Source organism: Leucoraja erinacea, chromosome 32 (genome assembly GCF_028641065.1).
Source record: "Leucoraja erinacea ecotype New England chromosome 32, Leri_hhj_1, whole genome shotgun sequence".
Lineage (NCBI taxonomy): Eukaryota > Metazoa > Chordata > Chondrichthyes > Rajiformes > Rajidae > Leucoraja > Leucoraja erinaceus.
Genome location: NC_073408.1, coordinates 17,847,909 through 17,869,444, shown reverse-complemented (window position 1 = coordinate 17,869,444; position 21,536 = coordinate 17,847,909). Strand labels below are relative to the sequence as shown.

The following is a 21,536-nucleotide window of genomic DNA, read 5'->3' as shown; positions in this document are numbered from 1 at the left end:
ACAATGAAGGGAAAGGAAATCCGGAGTATAGGAGTGATTCAGTGATAGTATCTTTGTCTCATGTAAGGACATTGAGTCAAGAACCAGGGGCCACTGTTTAAGAATAAGGGGTAAGCCATTTAGAACTGAGATGAGGAAACACTTTTGAATTGAGTTGTGGATCTGTGGAATTCTCTGCCTCAGATGGCAGTGGAGGCCAATTCCCTGGATGTTTTCAAGAGAGAGTTAGGTTTAGCTCTGAGGGCTAAGGGAATCAAGGGATATGGGGAAGAAGCCAGAACGGGGTACTGAATTTGGTTGACCAGCCATGATGGCAATTGAACAAATACAATGTGGACAGAATCAAACATATTTGCCTTGATTTTTGCGTTGACGTATGTTCTGGAAATGCAGCGAGGTCTTTACCTGAATGTATATATTTTCCCCCCATTCCACGACCCCCCCGCCCACACACTTTCCTCCAAGTTGGTTAAATAGTTCCACAGTTCACAATGATGTATCCCCCTTGAGATCACACTGTCCGTAGCCAACAATTGGCCTGTCAGGGAAACAAAGGTCATCTGTTGCCGGCCCTGATTTGTCCTGGTCTTAAGAAACCGAAATGTCACCTCTCCATTTTCTCCAGGGAAGCTGCCTGAAGAGGTAGGGGGAGGGGGTGTGGGGGGGGGGGGGTGGGGGGGGGGGGGGCCCTGGGGGGGGGGGGGGGGGGGGGGGGGGGGTGGGGGGGGGGGGGGGGGGGGGGGGGGGGGGGGGGGGGGGGGGTGGGGGGGGGGGGGGGGGGGGGGGGGGGGGGTGGGTGGGGGGGGGGGGGGGGGGGGGGGGTGTTCACTTTAAAATTTTTGATGGGGGGGGGGGGGGGGGGGGGGGGGGGGGGGGGGGGGGGGGGGGGGTGGGGGGGGGGGGGGGGGGGGGGGGGGGGGGGGGGGGGGGGGGGGTGGGGGGGGGGGGGGGGGGGGGGGGGGGGCAGTGGGGCAGTGGTGCTGTGTTGTCATGCTGCTTTCTCCCATGTTCAGAGACTTGTGTTCAAACCTGACCTCTGGTGTTGTCCATGTGGAGTTTCTACATTCTCTCAATGACTGTGTTTCCTTCCATACCCCAAATATATGTAAATTGGTAGATTAATAGTTCACTCAAAATTACCTGTAGTGTGCCAGCGAATGGTTAAATCTAGTTGATGGAAATGGGGGTGAATAAGTAACCCTACAGTACGTTCATGTTATGTTGTGGCAATTTCAGGGTTGATTCACTTTATTTATCGGCTTCAGATAATGGTTGAACACTCACATGAGTCTGATTCAAGCCACATACCAGCATGTGAGAGTAAATAAAATGCTGCTGAACAGCAATGGTGCTGAAAGTCTGCCTTCCAACATTGTGGCTTTTCAGCCAAGCATAAAAGCTCTAACAAAGAGGAATTGACCTGGGATGTTAACTGCTTATCTCTCCACAGACCTGTATGGTATTTCTATCCATTCTTGTTTTTACTGGAAGTGTCCTGGTGGCTCACACATTCATCTGAGGTGGAGTTCATTGCCACAGGTGGCTGTGGAAGACTTTGTGTCAAAAAAATTCAATACCATTGGGTAATTTTAAAGCAAAGATTGATAGATACTTGATTAGTAAGGGCGTCAAAGGTTAGATCATAAGATCAGAACTGATAGGAACAGAATTAGGCCATTTGGCCCGTCAAGTCTATTCTGCCATTCAATCATGGCTGATCTATCACTCCCTCCTCACCCCATTCTCCTGCCTTCTCCTCATAACCTCTGACACCTGCATATATCAAGAATTCTCCTCATAACCTCTGACACCTGCATATATCTCTGCCTTAAATATATCCACTGACATGGCCTCCACAGCCTTCTGTGGCAAAGAATTCCACAGGCTCACCACCCTCTGACTAAAGAAGAGTGAAAAGGGGAAGAGGCAGAAGAATGCGGTTGAGAGGAAAAAATAGACCATCCATGATTGAATGGCGGTAGCTTAATGGGCCAAATGGAATAATTCTACTCGTATGTCTTATGGTATTATGGTTCTATTGAGCCATGGTGTGATTGCAAGGGGCCAGTGTTCTGACCTCCCCACCATCAAAGGGATTTATCGTAGCCTCAAAAAGGCAGCCAGCATCATCAGAGACCAACACCAGTCTGGCCACACACTCATTTCACCCCTGCCATCGGGAAGAAGATACAGGAGTCTGAAAACTGTAACGTCCAGGCACAGGAACAGCTTCTTCCATACAGCCATCAGGCCATTAAACACTACAACCTCAAATAAGCTCTGAACTGCAATAGACTTATTATTATTATTATTATTATTATTATTATTATTATTATTATTATTATTATTATTATTATTATTATTGCATTATTATTGTTTGTTTTTTGTGTATGTGCATGTATATATATATATATATCTTCACACGTATATATGTGTGTGTGTGTTTGTGAGTATGTGTATCAATACACACTGAAGTTTTTTTTCTCTCGTTTATCATATTGTTCATAGTGCACTATATTTACAAATTATGTTGTACTAATAATGTCATTGTTCTATCTGGCACATATGACAATAAAATACTCTTGTCCCTTGACATAGGGATGACCTTCTCTAATAATCTGGGTCACATTACCACAGCCCACCCCAGAGCTGTGACAAGTGACTGCTCCGAAGTCTGAAGAAGGGTCTCGACCCAACATATCGCCCATTCCTTCTCTCCAGAGATGCTGCCTGTCCCGCTGAGTTATTCCAGCATCTTGTGTCTGTCTTCAGCACAAGTACCTGCTCCGTCCCGACTCCAGCGTTTCTCCGGTTTCGACCCTTGCGCGCCCCGTAGGTGAGTGCCCGAGCCGCCGTTTCCAGGCAACGATTCAACAACTTGACAACGGAGCAGCGGGGCCTAGCAACGGCGGGCGGGTCGACGACACACAGCGGGGAGCCGGGAGCGGCGGAGGGAGAGGGTGGTAGAACCTGGTAGAGAGGGGGAGACCTGGGAGAGATCTGGCTAGAGAGAGGGATAGAGCTGGGAGAGGAGGGGGATAGAGAGCTGGGAGAGGGATACAAGAGAGAGACCTTGGAGGAGAGAGGGATAGACAGCTGGGGGAGAGAGGGCTATAGAGTGGGATAGAGAGACCTGGCTAGAGACAGGGGATACCTGGCTAGAGAGAGCTGGGAGAGGGTAGGCCTAGAGAGAGCGGGAGAGGGCTGGGAGAGGGAGAGGACCTGGGAGAGAGAGAGAGGGGGGAGAGAGGGGAGACCCTGGGAGAGAGGGGTAGACCTGGGAGAGAGGGGTAGACCTGGGAGAGAGGGGTAGACCTGGGAGAGAGGGGGAGAGAGGGGTAGACCTGGGAGAAAGGGTGGTAACCTTGGAGAGTAGAGGGGTAGACCTGGGATAAAGAGAGAGAGACCTTGGAGAGGGATACAGCTGAGAGAAAGTGGTAGACCTGGGAGGCTATAGACCTTGGAGAGGGAGACCTGGCTAGAGAGGGGTACCCTGGGATAAGGGAGAGAGACCTGAGAGAGAGAGACCTGGGAGGATAGAGATAGACCTGGGAGAGAGAAGGGAATAGTAGACCTGAGAGAGAGATACCTGGAGAGGGAGAGTGACCTGGGAGAAACAGAGAGACCTGGGAGGGAGAGAAGGGTAGACCTGAGAGAGATACCCAAGAGAGACCTGGGAGAGAGGGAGAGACCTGGGATAAAGGGAGAGACGAGATTGGGAGAGATCTGGGACAGAGAGGCAGACCCGAGACGAGACACGCGTAAGGATAAGGAAGGAAGAGGGAAAAACCTGGGACAGAGGGAGAGAAAGACTTAGGATAGGTACAGAAAGTGGGAGGGATTGGGGAAAGAACAGTAATTGATACAAAGGTCTAGACAGAGAAGATACCTAGGACAGGGACAGGAAAAGCCCTAGACGTGGGAGAGGAGATATCTGGGATGAAGAGGTAGAGCTCTGGGATAGGTAGAAGAGGCGTGAGAAAGGGAGGAAGAAAACCTGGGTCAGAAAGAGGAGATTCCTGGGATAAAGAGGCTTATGACGAGAGATTACATAGTTGGCCCAACAGCTTTCTGAGGAATAACAAGCTAAGGCTAATATTCAGGTTTGCGTTTTAATTAGCAGTGGGTTGGATATTGTATATTGGTCTCAGAGCTTGTACCAGTATGTCAGTACCATTTTCCAACACCACTCTCCGAATTCCCCGTGGCTTTGGGAACTTGTTGGAGGGGCTGTCCAGAGAGGTGCTGAGGGATCAGCCAACTGACATCGTAGGGTTCGCTGCCACCTATTTTGATGAGCTGCTCAAAAAGAGAATCGGTAACTCAAATTATTCCTATGCCTTAAACTCTCTGACCTACATTGTCTTCCAATCTCCTAATTCAAAGATCTTTGCCTTTGCATCCTGATACCTTCACGTTCTCTGTCCTCTCTATGTTTGTGGCTTTACAGTTCACTACTATTTCTTCCAGCTTCAGCTCTAGCTGATATTCCACACTGCTGTTGCCTTCACCATCTCACCCCTATGTTCTGGGATTTGCTTCTTCACAAACTCCCATCGTTCAAGTTCTGTGCCACAGGTTCTGGACTGCATGATCTATTTCTGGACTGAATTTCTGGACAGTATCATAGGGCTGGTTGCATGATTGCTTTCTAGATTCTTGTCAAAAGGGAGAGTGAAGTTTATTTTAATATCATGGAGCGAGAGATAAAATATGCTTCATGCCTTTCCCATTAAGTCTTGTGGCATGTCAAAAGGGATGAATGAACCCTTGTCCATGTTGAATGCACATGGAAGAAGCACCTAAGGTATAAAGATCACAGCCTCTGCTCTGGGCATGAGATTGAAATGCCCACAACCTAGAGTGCCTCAGTGTCACCAACATTAATCGAGTTGGCTGAGCCCTGAAAATAATTACCAGACTGGGTCTGTGGCAGGTGATGAATTAACCAATGAGCGATTAACTCACTTGACCTCATCCTCATCATTCTATCAATTTAAGATGTATCTTCCATGACAGTATTAGTGGAGACTCAAGGAACAAGAGGGAAAGATTGATCAGCCGTGTTTGAATGTTGGAGTAGACTTGACGGGCTGAATGGCCTAATTCTGCTATAACATGCTGGTTTACAAAAAAAGACACAAAGTGCTGGAGTAACTCAGCAGGTCAGGCAGCATCTCTGGAGAATACGAATAGGTGATGTTTGGGTCGGCAGCCTTCTTAGAAGTCCTTACAGAACCATTTTTATTCACATACTGGTTAACAAAATCACATAATTTAATGTCCATTTCTACTTGTCTCTGACCTGAAGAGGACAATTAATAGACAATAGACAATAGGTGGAAGGAGTAGGCCATTTGGCCCTTCAAGCCAGCACAGCTATTCAATGTGATCCTGGCTGATCATCCACAATCAATACCCACAATCAGTACTACTTTGTTGGGCCTGGAGATACATATAAGTCAGAGCAGGCAAGGATAGAGTCATAGAGCGTGGAAACAGGCCCTTCAGCCCAACTTGCTCATGCCGACCAACACCTCAACTACACTAGTTCCACCTGCCTGCTTTTGGCCCATATCCCACCTGTCCTATCCATGCACCTTTCTAAATATAGCTTAAACGTTGCGATAATACTTGCCTCAACTATCTCCTCTGGCAGCATGCACTATACAATCATTACCCTTTGTGTAAAAACTTTATCACTCAAGTTCCCTTTCAATCTTTCTCCCCTCACCCTAAAACTATGTCCTCTGGTTCCCGATTCCCCTACTCTGTACAAAAGATTCTGTGCATTTCCCTGATCTATTCCTCTCATGATTTTATACACCTCTATAAGTTTATTTTAGTTTAATTTAGAAATACAGCGTGGAAACAGGCATTTCGGCCCACATCCGACCAGCGATCCCCACATATTAACACTATCCTACACCCACTAGGGACAATTTTTACATTTATCAAGCCAATTAACCTACATACCTGTACACCTTTGGAGTGTGGGAGGAAACCAAAGATCTCGAAGAAAACCCACGGTTAGATGCCAGAGTTGGGTTAGAATCCACGCAGGGAGAACTCCATACAGACAAGCACCTGAAGTCAGGATCGAACCTAGGTCTCCGGCGCTGCATTCACTGTAAGGAAGCAACACTATCACTGCGCCACTGTGCAGATCCCTCATCCTCCTGCTTTCCAAGGAATAAAGCCCTAGGTTGTTCAATCTCTCCCTATAACTCAGTCCCTCAAGTCCTTGCAACATCCTGGTAAATCTTTTCTGTACCCTTCCAAGCTTGTGAATATCGTTCCGATAGCATGGTGACCAAAACTGAACACAATACTCTACATGTGGTCTCACCAAAGCCTCGTATAACTGTAATATAACCTCCCAACGTCTGTGCTCAGTCCTCTGACCGATGAAGGCCAATGTGCCGAAAACATACTTGACCACCCTATCCACTTGTGACGCCACTTTCAAATAACTTTGCATCTGTACTCCTAGGTCCCTCTGCTCCACAGGGTGGCAGACTGAAGAAGCACAACAGTGAATGATAGAGTTGTTAAATGATCATCTATAAAATTCATGTTTGTCATTCCTAATACTAATTTATTTTATTCCGGACGTATCAGATCAAACCTATGCAGTCCCAGTTGTGAATGGTGGTTCTTAACTGGATGAACTGCTCATGTATGGATGAGGTAGCACACTTCTGCTCTGGTGCTGAAGGAGGAGGTTCCAAAAATATCCTTCTCTTCATCACGATAGGACCAGACAGCCTCCTGACTATAATTCCAGAGATATACTGGAGAATTAACAGCACCTATAGTTAATCTGTTCTAGCAGTGTTACAACACTGGCATCTAACCAACAATGTGCAGTGTTTAGTCACATTGTTCAACTTGCATAATGCAACCACATGATACACAACTATTCATATTTACATTGAAGTCAAGTAAAATATTAATCTTCCAGCACTTGCAATTGTATGCATTGCTGCACTAAATCTTGTAAGAAGAAAAGCCATACGATTAAAAAGTAAAGTATTTTGGAAGTTCAGAAAATAATGAAGGAATAAAAGTTGTTGCAATATTTTCAACTGAATGCACTCCTCATATTTATTTCCATATTAATCTTCAGAATGTAATTCTCTTTTCTCTTCTCTTCCGACCACCTTCTATTCAATGCAGCCACTGGTATGGACCCTGTAGATTGGGCAGCACAATTAGAGGATCGATTCTACAACAACCATATATTCAAGGTAAGTGCTTCCACCTTTTGACACTTTGGGAGATTGAGTTATATTTTTAAGTTACCAAATAAGTGAAACACAATTTAAGACATACAGTATTGGAAAACCATCTATGGCATATTTACCCCTATAGTGGTGTAGAATGTCATTTTGCATTTTCTATTGCCAGAAGGGTGAAGCCTTTGGAGAAATTGATATACAATATTACAATACAAAGCCTTAATCATTGTCTTAAAAATGAGTAGGCAGAGAAAATTAATGACAATTAAAATTGAATCTGAATCTGAAAATTGCTTTATTGCAGGAGAATCAATGACCAAAGGCTTTAGGCCTTTCTACTTTTTTGTCTGAAGGTTTACCCAAAGCCATCTGCAAGTTGATTTAATCCTCTAATAGTTTTAATTCTGCAAGCATTATATTTATGCAATCACATAAATTGGGCTACTTGGTTGCTTGGATTATCTGAGAGTCGGATGGAAGTGGGTGAACAGTCCGGATGTGGTCAAGACGTAAAGGCCTTGCGGTATCCTATGGATAGCTGTTCCTTTAGCTGTTCCTTGATATCACATGGAATTAAACAAATTTGCATCTTTTGTGCTGGGGACCGCTGGAGGAGAAGTGTTTCCAACACCAACTCCACATTGCAAAATGAGCATTTTGGACTCAAAATCAATGCACGGATGCTGAGTGTGCTAATATGATGATGCTGTAAATTATATATATTTTTGATTCATCTGTCTATTGAGAATAAATGTACTAGTAGCTGACAAAAAGATAAAGAATTTGAGTTAAAGTTAGCTTGTGGCAATAAAGACACTTGTGTCTGAGAATGTTGTTAAGATCCCCAGTAGATACAGTAATTGAATTTACTTTCTTGTCAGTCATGTTAGTTCAATTTTATGTAATTCATTGCTGATACCTCGAAAATCGAAAACTATATTTGATTATTTCATTTTGCTGTTGTTTACCTCACATTTGCGTTTCATAATCCTTAACTTTGTAAAAATCTATGCAAAAATACTTGCCATGTTTTGGATGCATCAACAAGGATTGGATGCATCAACAAGGATTAGTACCTCACTGATGTTTTGCCCAAATTGATGGGATGAAAGGAAATTTCGACATCGATGACATGAAATTTCAACATTTGACATAAACAGAAATAAAGGAGTTGTGAAGATTCTCTTCCTGTCTCATGGAAGGGATCCAGCTAGCACATGGGAACGTATGGATTGTATGCATTGAGACAAAATAGACATTCAGGAGGATTCCACCCACGACCTCTTCCAAGGGAAGAGTCATCTATAGCGTCTCTTTTGTGCAACACTAAAAGACCTTGATCCAAATGTGGATCGAAATAGAAGATCTGAGATAATGGGATGAATCAATGCCTTCCTGTGTTTTCCCACAGGCTTTCATCCAAACATACACATCAAAAGTATATTCAAAGCTTTTGAAATGCTCGCATTTGCACTGCTTTATGTCAACCAGGCATAATGTAGCTTTAGTTCAGAGGGAGAAAGTTCAAAGGAGATGTGTGGGGCAAAGAATTTTACGCAGAGAGTGGTGGATGCCTGGAACAACTGCTCGGGGTGATGGTTGGAACAGGTAATAGTGGCATTTAAAAGGCTTTTAGATAGGCACATAGATATACAGGGGATGGAGGGATTTGGATCATGCGTAAGCAGAGGAAATGAGTTTAAACTGGGGCATTACAGTATGTTCAGCACAGACATCGTGGGCTAAAGGTCCTGTTCCTGTGTTCTGTTTTATGTTCTAAGTAAGTCATCATCACACCATTCTCTGCCTCATACTCACTACTGGCACAATGTGTGCACAATTCGGAGTGGCACTGAAGACTGAGTTACAGTTCTCAGAGAAGGACAAGCAAATGGTAGTACAGAGGAAGAACAGCAATTTGCTGTCTGAAAGTTTAATTGAGAATGATCAATGGCTTATCTCACATTTTCAACAGTGGTGAAATAGGATAGCCATAATTTGTCACTACAATTCGACAGAGAAGTGGATGGACATTTCCAACAAGTATACCAGTGAAGTGACATTGAGCAGCACATTTCTTGGTATTATAGATTATCATTGTCTTAGTCTGGATAGAGATGGATGTGTGCAAGTTGTGGGTGGTAATGACCCAATTAACAATGCCAAAACCATTGCAGGGTTTAGCCAAATCTCCTTTCCGTTTCCTGGATCTGTAAAGGCAATGCTCTATTTTTAGCTAGCAGTGACAAGACCTATGAATAGTCAGTGACTTTACAGGTAGAGGCATCCACACTGATTCCTTCGATCAATGAGAGAGAAATTGCAGGCCAGAGTATATTTTATATATATATAAAAGTCTGAGCCAAAATGAGGGCAGGTAGAAATAGCCAACAATACAAACCAAAATAAAGAGTTCTTTATATAAAGTTGAAGAATATAACATTGAGGGCTGCAGGCTGCACTGTGCCCAGATCCAAAACGAGGTATTCTTCCTCAGGTTTGTGTTGAGCCTCATTGTAACAGTGCATGAGGCCACAGGCAAAAAGGTCAGGGTCTTGAGCAAAACACAAATAGTTGGAGGAACTAAGCAGGTCAGGAAGCATCTGTAGAGGGCATGGACAGGTGACGTTTCCCGGGTCAGGACTCGTCTGGCGTCCGGATAAGGATCTCGACCTGAAATGTCACTATCCAATCCTTCCGCAGATGCCTGACCAGCGGAGTTCCTCCAGCACTTTGTGTTTTGCAAAATATCCAGCATCTACAGTTCCTTGTATCTCCATGTTTGGGATCTTTCCAGGTGATGCATTAATCGTAAGATTAAATGAGAACTTACCAGTTTGAAGTTTGATTTTTATTTCATGAGGAGTTACGATGAGGGATTACGTGAAGACCCCGCCAGCACGCATGCGTGACACACTTCAAAGCAGCGGTGTGGAATCACAGAAAACAACACAATGACTGAAATAAACATAGTAAAGGTAATCAGAACAAAGATACCAGTTGACCTTTATAATTGAGGGTGGGAGCGGAGGGCATGTAATCCCTCATCGTAACTCCTCATAAAATAAAGATCAAACTTCAAACTGGTAAGTTCTCTTTTAATCTTACCATTTTACTTCGGAGTCACGTGAGTGACTACGTGAAGATTTTAAAACTCTGTGATTTCAAACCGTGTAACAGTTCATACTTCACTCGCTGCAGAAGTCATCCAAGGGAGGAGGTATGGTATCGTAATCAAACATGAATCTGTTTATAAAACAATAATGGTATTTATTTGAAAACAATAACAAAGAAAATAATGCTCCCCCGGGCTTAAATTATATATTTGCAGAGTCTAAAATACTCTCTGCAAATAAAACAGGTTTTGCTAATGCCTTGTTGTAGAACGTTTGAAAAGTTCTTTCCATGGACCACCCCGCTGTTGCCAGGTTGTGGTCTAATGGCACGTCCATTCTTTTAGCCACCAACGTGGATGCTGTCCTGGTGGAGTGAGATGTGTAAATATCAGTATCCACTCCAGCAGCTTCCAGTACCTGTTTGAGCCATCTAGAGATGGTTTGACTCGACACCCGACCATGTGGCTTTTTGTGGCTGACCCATAGTGCTTTTTCTCTCCCTCGGGAATTTTTGGTTGTGTTGATGTATAGTAGAAGGTGAGTCATGACACATAAACGGGGGTCAGGTGGGTAAGCCCGGAATTCCATAATGAGTCCTGAAGTTCCTGGCTTGCTCTGTTTTACCAGCTCCTGAATGGTGAATGTTATTTGGTCTGATGTTATGACCATGTTGTCCAGTCTGAGTAGGTAAAGGGACTGGACCCTTTGTGGTGAGACTAACGCCATCAGCATAGCCGTTTTCAGGGTTAGCTGTTCCAGAGTGAGGGAACTCCCCCCGCCCCCTTCCCCCTATTATCTGTCCCTCTTCTATCACTCCCCCTACCCTCTCCTCCTCCCTCCCCACGCTTCCACTTTCCTCCCCTTTCCCCTCCATTCTCATATTCTCGCCCCCCACTCTTTCCCCTTTCTACCCCCACACCCCTCTCCCCCTCCCCCCTCCTCCCCTCCCTGCCCCATCCCTCCTCCCCCACATCTCTCTCACCCCCTACCCCGCTCTCCTTTCCCAAATCTATCCAGTTTCCTCCTCCTCCTCTCCCCTCCCTCCCCTCTTCTCACCCCCCCCCCCCCCCCCCCACCCTGTGTGTTTGGGGGGTGGTTAATGTGAGTTTGATGCCACAGCCCCCCCCCCCCCCCCCCCCCACGCAAACGCCGTTGGGGAAACAGACCCAACGGGTCTGCACTTGGTCTAGTTATATATTAAAACTGTGTGCCTGCCGCCTGTCGTCCGTCCGGCTGCCTTTCTGCCTTTTGATTCTTTTCCATCGTGTGATGTCACAATGCCCAATGCTCGCAGATGTCCAATCAGAATGGATCCATTTACATGTACGGCTGCCGGCCTCCTTTCTTCCTTTGATTCCCTGCAACTCCGAAACCAGACGCAGAATCGCCGACATCTTTTCCATTTCAGTAGAGATTTCACTTTTCTTTCTAAGTATCCGCTCCTCATTACATTTCGTCGTATTTAAGTACACATTTTTAATCAAATCCTTCTCCCCCCCCAATATTTCAAAAAAAAACCTGGCTTTTCACCCATAGAAGCAGCCCCACCCCCAGCCCATGGTGAACGTTCCATTGTGTGATGTCAAAATGCCCAATGTTCACATATATCCAATCGGAATGGATCCATTTACATATGCCTTTGCAGGAGCACCAGCACCTGGTGAACGTTCCATCGTGTGATGTCACAATGCCCAATGCTCAAAGACATTGTTGCCATAGAGGGAGTACAGAGAAGGTTCACCAGACTGATTCCTGGGATGTCAGGACTTTCATATGAAGAAAGACTGGATAGACTAGGCTTGTACACACTAGAATTTAGAAGATTGAGGGCGGATCTTATAGAAACGTACAAAATTCTTAAGGGGTTGGACAGGCTAAATGCAGGAAGATTGTTCCAGATGTTGGGGAAGTCCAGAACAAGGGGTCACAGTTTAAAGATAAGGGGGAAATCCTTTAGGACAGAGATGAGAAAAAACACATTTTTCACACAGAGAGTGGTGAATCTCTGGAATTCTCTGCCACAGAAGGTAGTTGAGGCCAGTTCATTGGCTATATTTAAGAGGGAGTTAGATGTGGCCCTTGTGGCTAAAGGGATCAGGGGGTATGGAGAGAAGGCAGGTACAGGATACTGTGTTGGATGATCAGCCACGATCATATTGAATGGTGGTGCAGGCTCGAAGGGCCGAAAGGCCTACTCTTGCACCTAATTTCTATGGTTCTATGTTTCCCTCTCCTCACCCCTCTCCCTCTCCCACCCATCCCTCTCTCCCCCACCCACCTTCCCTCGCTACGTCACCCTCTTCCCTCTCTCCACCCGCCCCCTTCCTCCTATCCCTCTGTCCCTCTTCCATCACTCCCCCTAACCCTCTCCTCCTCCCTCCCCACTCTTCCTCCTCTTCCCCTTCCCCTCCACTCTCCGTCCCCACTCTTTCCCCTCTCTCCCCCACACCCCCCACCCTCCTCCCCATCCTACTCTCCCTCCTCCCCCTACCTCCCCATCCTCCCCCTCCTCCACATCCTCTCTCTCCCCCATCCCTCTCCCCATCCCCCCCTCTCACCCCCCTACCCCGCTCTCCTTTCCCTCCCAAATCTGTCCCGTTTCCTCCTCCTCCTCTCCCCTCCCTCCCCTCTTCTCCCCCCCCTCCCATCACCTGTGTGTTTGGGGATGGTTAATGTGAGTTTGGTGCAGCAGCAGCAGACCCCCCCCCCCCCCCCCCCCCCCCCCCCCCCCCCCCCCCCCACAACGCCATTGGTGAAACAGACCCAACGGGTCTGCACTTGGTCTAGTATCTAACAAAAGTAATCAATGTGGTTAAGTCAATGATGATGCGACATCCACCATCTTTTTTGGTTTTAGTAAATATATTTGACACAAATTCTAAAGGTTCATGTTTAGATTTCTCTATGATACCCTTTGTATGTAACCTCACCAGTTCTGCTTGTCCCTCATGTTTTTCTTTTAGTGAGAGGGTAAAACCCCTTTGGGGTGCATGCTGAACTGGTGGCATGTTTTCTTGAATGAATTCAATTTTATATCCTTGAATACTGTTAAGTATAGAACTATCAAGTGTGATAGTCCTCCATGCTTCCATAAACAAGTGTAGTCTCCCCCCTGTTAGCACAATCCCCCCACTTTTTATGTATTGGTAGGAACCAGACCCACCTACCTCCATTGTTGTTGGTGGTGTATTCATTTCTTCGGTTTCTGGTTCCTTGTCTGTCAGGGTGGTGCTGTTGGGGGGTGGCGCATTTCCCATGGGGCCCTCTCTGGGCCCTGTCCTAAAAAAGACTTCCAGGGATGGTATGCAGGCTCCTAGCTTTCACCAGTACCATGAAGTAGACGCCTACTGGTGGATGCAATGGTGTGCTGCCGTCTGGGTTGCGTGGTTCTGCTCGTTCCAGGTCCTGCCCTCATGAGGCCGAATGCCTTGGATTCTTCGTCCAAATCTTTGACTTGCTTTGGCAAGTCCTTGCCAAATAGCAGGATCTGTGGTTCTGAGGTCAGCGTTCTACACAGTCCTGCAAATTTTGGATTGAGGGCAGGTCTTATGGCCTCCTTCTGGAGTTTGTTAATCTCATACTGTGTGTTGCATAGTAGAGCCAGGATGTCTTGTTGGTTTGTTGTCATGTCTACCCCGTCCACGGAAAGAGCATACGAGGTGATAGCCGACGTCAGGAGCTTTAATATCTTTTGCAGTTTTAATTCTTGAGTTCTGATACCCTGGCCAATGTACCCCCAGATTTGACTATTAACGGCAGGCACATTGAGTGAAATGCAATTTTCAGGAGCCGTGTAGAGGTCCAACACCTCATTGATTACCTGTTCTTGTAGTGGTTTAAAGGACAAGTAGTCAATGCTGGCCGCCAGTTTAGGCTGTAACGGCCGCTCCGCACGCGGTGTTGCTGCGTAGCGGTTTACCACTCCCAGCAGCTCTTCCTGATCCTGTACCCCAAGCATACTCCCGGTTTCTTCAGCCAGTAAACCCTGTTCTTGACCACCCCAGTCCTGGTCGCCAACGCTCCCCTCTGCTGAGGGAGATGCGATGGCTAGTGCGTGGTAGTGCACTGGAGCGGGAGTACTTGTGCTCCCCTGGCGAGCTTGCCCCATCTCCCGGAGCAAGTCTCGCTGGAGCATTTGCTCCATGAGCCTTTCCATCCGGCTCAAACGGCCACCTTTGCCGCTCTCGGGCGGTGAGTCTTCAGCACCGGACTCGTCTGAGTAAACCGGCCGGTCCGACTTCCGTTTTGCCTTGCCTCCAGCCCGCTGCTGTTGCTCGAGCTGTGCTAGCAGCGCTGGGTTCGGCTCGGAAATGTTGCTGGTGACTGTGGACTGCAGCGTGTGCGGTCCAGGTGCCGCCGGTCGCCCCCCACTGATGGAACCCTCCTATTCCATTGCAGTCGAACAGGGTACGACCTTCCTCGGTTGTTTTCCCTTGTTCATGATCCTGTGTGAGTAAACCAGAACAAGGGTTCGAAAACACACGACCTCAGAGTAAGTTTACTTACCTGGAGGTCCCGTTTTAAACTTGATGCGGGAGCAGCTCGTAATCTCGTTCGTCGCTGGCGGGGTCTTCAGGTAATCACTCACGTGACTCCGAAGTAAAATTCACTTGCACGTCTTCCAATATAGTGTGCTGCATTCAGAAATCACAGTGGCTTCCTTTATATTGGAGAAACAAAAGACTGATTGATACCTGTGGTCAGTTTGCAGGGGTGACCCCGGCCGACCTTCTGCATCTTTAATTCACCACTCCATTCACACTCATACTTGCTGCACATATCCCACAGCATAACTATTATATCATGCTAGACCAAGTGCATTCACCTGGTCCCCCAACGCAACCCATTCCTCCAACACAATATTCCACCACTTTCTCTCTCTCTCCCCCTCCTCTTCTTCCCCCCCCCCCCCCCCCCCCCCCACGATCCTCGGCACAGTGAAAGAATGTGGCGGTCGGGGTCTGGGGGTGAGATGAATCGCCCCGTTTGGGGGTCGGGGGTGAATCACCCCATGTGGGGGTCGACGGTCGGGGGGGGGGGTGAATTACTCCGTGTGGGAGTGGGGATTGGGGGGTGAATCACCCCGTGTGGGGGTCAGAGTTGTGGGGGGTGAATCACCCCGAGTGTGGGTCGGGGTCCAGGGGTCGGGGGGGTGAATCACTCCGTGTGTGGGGGTGGGGGTTGGAGGGGGTGGTGAATCACCCCAGTGTGGGGGTCGGGCCCCGGTGCCGGTGCAGCACGGTCAGTGACTCTGGGTGGGCAGAGGGACCAGACTGTCTGCAACTCTGCTGCAGCTGACGGGGACGTTGCCGGGTTTTGTGTCGCCGTGTGTCCGCTGCCCGGAGAAGGGGCGGAGGGCGGTGGTGGATTGCTGACTCAGGGGGGAGAGTGGGGCTGTCCCGAGGGATCCGCTCCTTCCGCCACTTACACCGGGTGTCTGAGTGTCCCTTGGTGCTCGGGTTCAGAGCACTCAGTCACCCTCCAGCCTCAGGCAGTCGTGGGCTGGGACTTGCCCTCAATCTACTGGCACCCTGCTCTTTCGCAAGTCAATGACGAAAACCATCTGAATCTTCTTTCTGTCCATGAGCAGCAGTGATGTTTCACGGTTTTTACAAGGTGCACCCTTTGACCTTATAATCTTCCGTGCAATTTGAATTCGGCCCTCCCCCTGACGTCACTCGAAGCTGGTGCCCGCCCACATTGAGAGCCATTGTGACGTCACATTGGAAGCAGGTTGAAAGATTTTCCGTTTAAAAACTTGGTTTTCGGTATTTTTAAAATGCTGTACCTTGGGAAATATATGTGGAATATATGTGGAAATGTGACGGGAAGATGTTTATCATCACAAGGGGAAAAATGTGAGTATGATGTGGGAAAATAGGAATGCTATGGCTCAGCGTTTGGAAGAAGATAGGAAAACCAGATTGACACATCGTGGGCACAAACAAGATGAAGACTTAGTTATATTGAGATTACAGACTTGGAAGCTGAACTTGATCTTAACTGCCCCTTAATGACCACATTAGGTCACCTGGTCTCCACCTATCAGAGATATTTGGTGTGTTCTACCGTCCACCTCCCTCCTTCTCTGTCTAAAACTAACGATATCTCTCTTTACCAGTTTGGGTATAGGACCTGAAACATCAACAGTTTCTCTTCCACAGAGGCTGCATGTTCTGCAAAGAGTTTTCCACATGTCCTGTTTATATTTCAGATTTCCAGCATCTGTAGGGTTTTTTGCGAATTTTCGTTTAGATTAGCTTCTGCATTTGAGGTTATTTTAACTGGAGTTTCTCACTTGATAACAACAAGCCTGTGATCTATCATTTCTAATCTGTTCACCTGTTTGAGAGCCAAATCTTGGCATACAAATTCACTGGTAGCACAAAGGTGATGCATGCTTACTTCTCAGTGGGTGTTATCTCTCATGTTAATTAGACCTCAGACATGATTCCTAAGACAGGTTTGACTATCAAATTTTTCTCACCACATACCTTTAAGCAATCTTACACCATTAACAGGAAGACTTGGTACTTTTAATGCCCACTATATTTGAACAAAATTTAACAGGAATGCAATGTTAAAAGCAAAAAGCACAGAATGCTGCCTTATTATGTCCTTATTCGCCTTAAATTTCTATTGAAACATTACAATCAGGAAGAATTTCTGCAGTGTAAAGTCTCAGGCCTGAAACGTCATTAATTAACATTGGGATCACAGCCTCTGACGGGACGAATGTGTAGAGCACAGTGTCTCTCACACTACATTTTCTCCCTATAACATGGAATATTAAAATTCAGTTCTCGTCAAGCAGTGCACTGGCATTCTGTTGTTTGTATCATATTTATTTTGACTGCAATTTTTTTTAATTATACTTTCATTCTCCACAAATTATAAGAATTTCCTCATTATGTTTTCAATCTGATTACAAGATTTGGACATTGAACTGGAAATCTGCTTAATGTAAATCAGACTCGTAATACTGTCAGATTTGAAACCCCAGTTATTTTTCCCATCTGATCTCCCCAATCACAATGCTTGTGCGTAGACTGAGCAGCAGAAATGTCTCAATGTAAAAGATTTCTGAAATTAAAATGAAAGGAATGTCTAGACTTCTCTCTGCAATGTGGATCTCCGTGTGCAAAATCATTGGCGTAAATTGCATCCTAACACTCTGTATGCCGACATATGGTGTGCTGGGAAATATTACCAGCCTCATCCATGCACACCTGATGCAGCACTAAAGAACAGAAAATATAACAGAATACATTATCATTGTCAATGAGTTTAAGGAGGAACTGCAGATGCTGAAAAAATCGGAGGTAGACAAAAATGCTAGAGAAACTCAGCAGATGAGGCAGCAGCTCTACCAGCTGCTGCCTCAATAAAGTTGGTTTGCTTTCTATTTAATTATTTTTATATTTTAAATGTTAATGGCTTTCATTTCAAGATTGTTTGGAAAGATAACTTTAAAATGACTGAAAGTAGACAGTAAAAGTTAACAATTATAATGAAATCCTGTGTTGGTGAGGGACTTATTTATTACATAGCTCACATGAGTAAGAATAATCAACATACATTTCACAGCATATAATCTAATGATCTGATGGTACAGCAAATACAATAAAAATAAGAAATTGGGGTCAATTCTCTGGCACAGCTGGTAGAGCTGCTGCCTCACAATGCCAGAGAATCGGGTTCAATCCTGACCTCGGGTGCTGACTTGTGTGGTGTTTGCAAGTTCTGCTGGTGAGCCTCTGGGTTTCCTCCGGGTGCTCCTGTTTCCACCCATATCTGAAAGACGTGCGGGGTTGTAGGTTAATTGACCACTGTAAATTGCTGTTAGAATGTAGGATGGGGATGTTAAAGTGGGATAACATAGAACTAATGTGAAATGGTGATCAATGATCGGAGGTTTAGCAATGACTGTATTGTTGTAACTGAAACCTTAAATATAACCAAGAAAGGGTAACACATCTATTACCCAGCTGATGAAGTTCAAGGCCCTTTCCCTAAGAACAGAATACAATTCGAGGAGCAGCACATTGGTGCAGGTAACAGAACTGCTTCCGAACAGCGCCGGAGACCTAGGTTCAATCATGATTTTTGTGTGGAGTTTACAATTTCTCCCTGTGACCACATGGGTTTCCTCCGGGCGCTCCTAAATACATATGCGTTTATAGGTTAATTGGCTGCTGTAAAGTGCTCTGAATGTGTATGGCATGGATACGTAAGTAGGATAACGTAGATCTAGTGTGCATGGGTGATTAATGGTAGCCATGGACTTGGTACGCCAAAGGGCCTTTTTCTTCATGCTACATCTTTCAATCAAACTATCTCCACAGGGAAGGTCTCTGCATTGTTGAAGGTATCATCCTTTGGATAAATTACATAGATTGCTGTCTGATAACTCAAATGTATCCACAGCTTTTCATGCCATGATTTGGAGATAAGAAAGGGTTTCAACAATTCTTGAGGCCACCTAAATGTTTGAATGTGTTCTGAAATGTCTTTAAACAATGTGATAAGCCACTGTGTGAACCCAATTTATTCTTTATTTGCGTAAACACTAATTTAAGCACAAAGGCAAATTATAGTGAATTGTTCTTCACAAAATGCAGCTAATTTGATTGTTGGCTTGCCCTGTATAATTAGAATAATTATCCATTTTCTTTTTGCAGGAACAACGAACAATTATACCTGAAAATGAACCAAAAGCTGCTCCCGTGACGATTGATACAGCATTCCAGGATAAAGATAAAGTTTCAGATGTAAGTGTCCAAGTTTCAATTAATGTATTCATAATAGAGTACTTTCTTTCAAACATTTACTTTTACATTTTAGGGGCAAGGTAAATAAAACCCATTGGAAAGTAAAAAAAAAACTACAGAGGATGGAATTGTAAATAAAAATCAGAAAATGCTGGAAATGCTCAGCTGCTCAGGCAGCATGTGTCAAAAGAAGAACAACAATTTAAATCATTTCTTCAGAATGATTCTGGCCTGTTGAGTACATCCAGCACTTCTGCCTATGAAAACAATTACTGTTAAGTGTTCCAACTAAATTGGTTGGTACATATTGGCAAAATCAAAAATTCAGTTCACAATACCAAAGGAACATTAGTGAACGGCTGACACGTACATTGTGGACTGCTAGCAGAGTTGGAAAGAGTAGAAGGGGACAATAAAGAGGTAGTCATTTGAAAACGGCAAATTTTGGGATACACTGATCAAAGATGAACTACGTGTAATATATTGGGCAATGGAGTTTGAGATATTGGTTAAAAGAACGTGAAATCTACCTTGATTTTGAAGAATAATTATGCAGGGACGTAAGAATGGTACAGCAGGAGGTTCAGAGGTGAGACATTCAGAAAATTAATTGATAAAATAGCGAGACAAAATGATAATGGTAGAACTGAGGTTCAGAATATGACAGTGGGCTCATTAATAATCTGAACTGTTGTGTAAAGTGAATGTTAATAAATTGATTTTCCATTATATGTCTCATTTGATTCTTAGTTTTTTCAACTTTTATTGGCTAAAAATATTTACACCAACAGTGACAGGTTAGAGGCTAGACATGAAAGGAGATTTTGATTGTTCATCTCTCATTATATGTCCATTGATTTGTAATTTTAAATTACTGTGGATATAATTTTGTTTTTAATTGGTTATTGTGTCCCACCCTATTATACTCAGATATGAAAACAACACCGTATCTCAGTACCAGGGAAAGTGAAGACTTATTTTTAACAGCTCGGTCTTAACAGCACTTACTCCCATAGATTCATGAGCAATGGTTCATCTTCATTTGATATGATGAGTTCATAGAACCATCAACTTCTCATGTAGCCAAGACTGCATCTTCTGGACTAACTAATTTAAGCATGATAAGCTTATATTGAGCTCACAAGAGTACTGCATGGAGTATTGTATTGGATAGATGTGGAAAGGCAGAAAATTGCAAGCTCGATCCTATAGTTAGTCAACAGGACAATCCATCAGATTATATTATTCACTGTGAGATCACTTTCCTTTCCACATATAAACAGGGACCTTCTGCAATTATATTCTGTTTACTTTGTGTGTGGAATAATATGAATAGACTAATACAGTAACCAACCTTTACTCAATTGGTTCCAGTTTTATATTTTCTGCAACTTTGAAGTTGAATAAAAGTTTTGTAGAACATTTTAAAATGTTGACAGTATTAAGTGTTATTACTATTTGCAAGTGAATGTGCTTTCACATTAGGGTTATTATAATGTTAAAATATACTAGTTTGTGTTTTTTTTTTACATGCCTGACACTTATAGAAACACATCCTTGCTAATTGTGTTGATTCCGGATCTAATCCTCTCTCCCTAGTCTGGTTCAGTAAAACTACTGAGTCAAACACTGGAGTCCAAACCCTTCTTTATTTCTATACAGCACCACTGGCTGGCCTCGGATCTACTCACTCGAGCTCTCAGCAGCCTTGCATAAACAGAACAGAAGGAAAGAAAACCGACACGCCTTAACGAATTACCCTCCCTTTTATACTGCTATACAGTGGTGGGAAAGCTAACGGTGCAAAAGTACAGAGGGGAGGCAACCCCTATAATTCAATCAATTAACCTCTCTTAGACCAATCACAAATGCTGGCGAAACGAAGTTGAAACATAAAGCATCCCCAACCAATTACAAAAATGCATTAAGCGTCAGTGTACTGAAACACAACAAAAACACTTTAGGAGCCCAGACTTGGTGGCGACAGGTGGGTCACACGGGCAGAAGCTTCACGGGGCTTCTTCATAGGTCTTCAGAGGTCCAGACTTACTGGAGCCAACTAGTTCACATGGGTCTCCAGCGCTTTCCAATGTATTGTCACTATCAGTGAAGCCCAGTTTTTCACAGAGACCTGCCATTTCTAAAGTACCCAAATTCTTGCAAATTAACAATTGCACACAGAAAACCTTTGCTGTCCAATCTGCTCATGACTATCATTGGCTCACACTCAAAACAATTACTAACACACAATGAAGTATGCTAACTTGTGGAAAACCATGGCTTCATTGGACAGGCACAGAAACAAACAGAAACTAATCACTGTAGAACATAGAACTCTCAGAGAAAATAACATCTATCTAATATGCATGTAGTCCATCATTTTGTGCGTAATATGGAGAAGACCATTA

At 44.9% G+C, this 21,536-nt stretch overlaps 1 protein-coding gene across 2 annotated transcripts in view; it reads left to right on the top strand.

Moving 5' to 3' along the window:
• The first annotated feature begins 2,706 nt into the window (after positions 1 to 2,706).
• The window catches only part of spa17 (sperm autoantigenic protein 17), a 49,210-nt gene continuing 30,380 nt past the window's right edge, over positions 2,707 to 21,536 (top strand). The window contains exons 1-3 of one of the 2 annotated variants that reach the window (XM_055660817.1): positions 2,707 to 2,836; positions 7,180 to 7,250; positions 19,039 to 19,128. In XM_055660817.1, the coding sequence (XP_055516792.1) occupies positions 7,188 to 7,250; positions 19,039 to 19,128 (153 nt within the window). In that variant the 5' untranslated portion in view covers positions 2,707 to 2,836; positions 7,180 to 7,187. Of the gene's footprint in view, positions 2,837 to 3,596; positions 4,319 to 7,179; positions 7,251 to 19,038; positions 19,129 to 21,536 lie in introns of those variants that run through there. The other variant, XM_055660816.1, reaches the window with a different exon arrangement.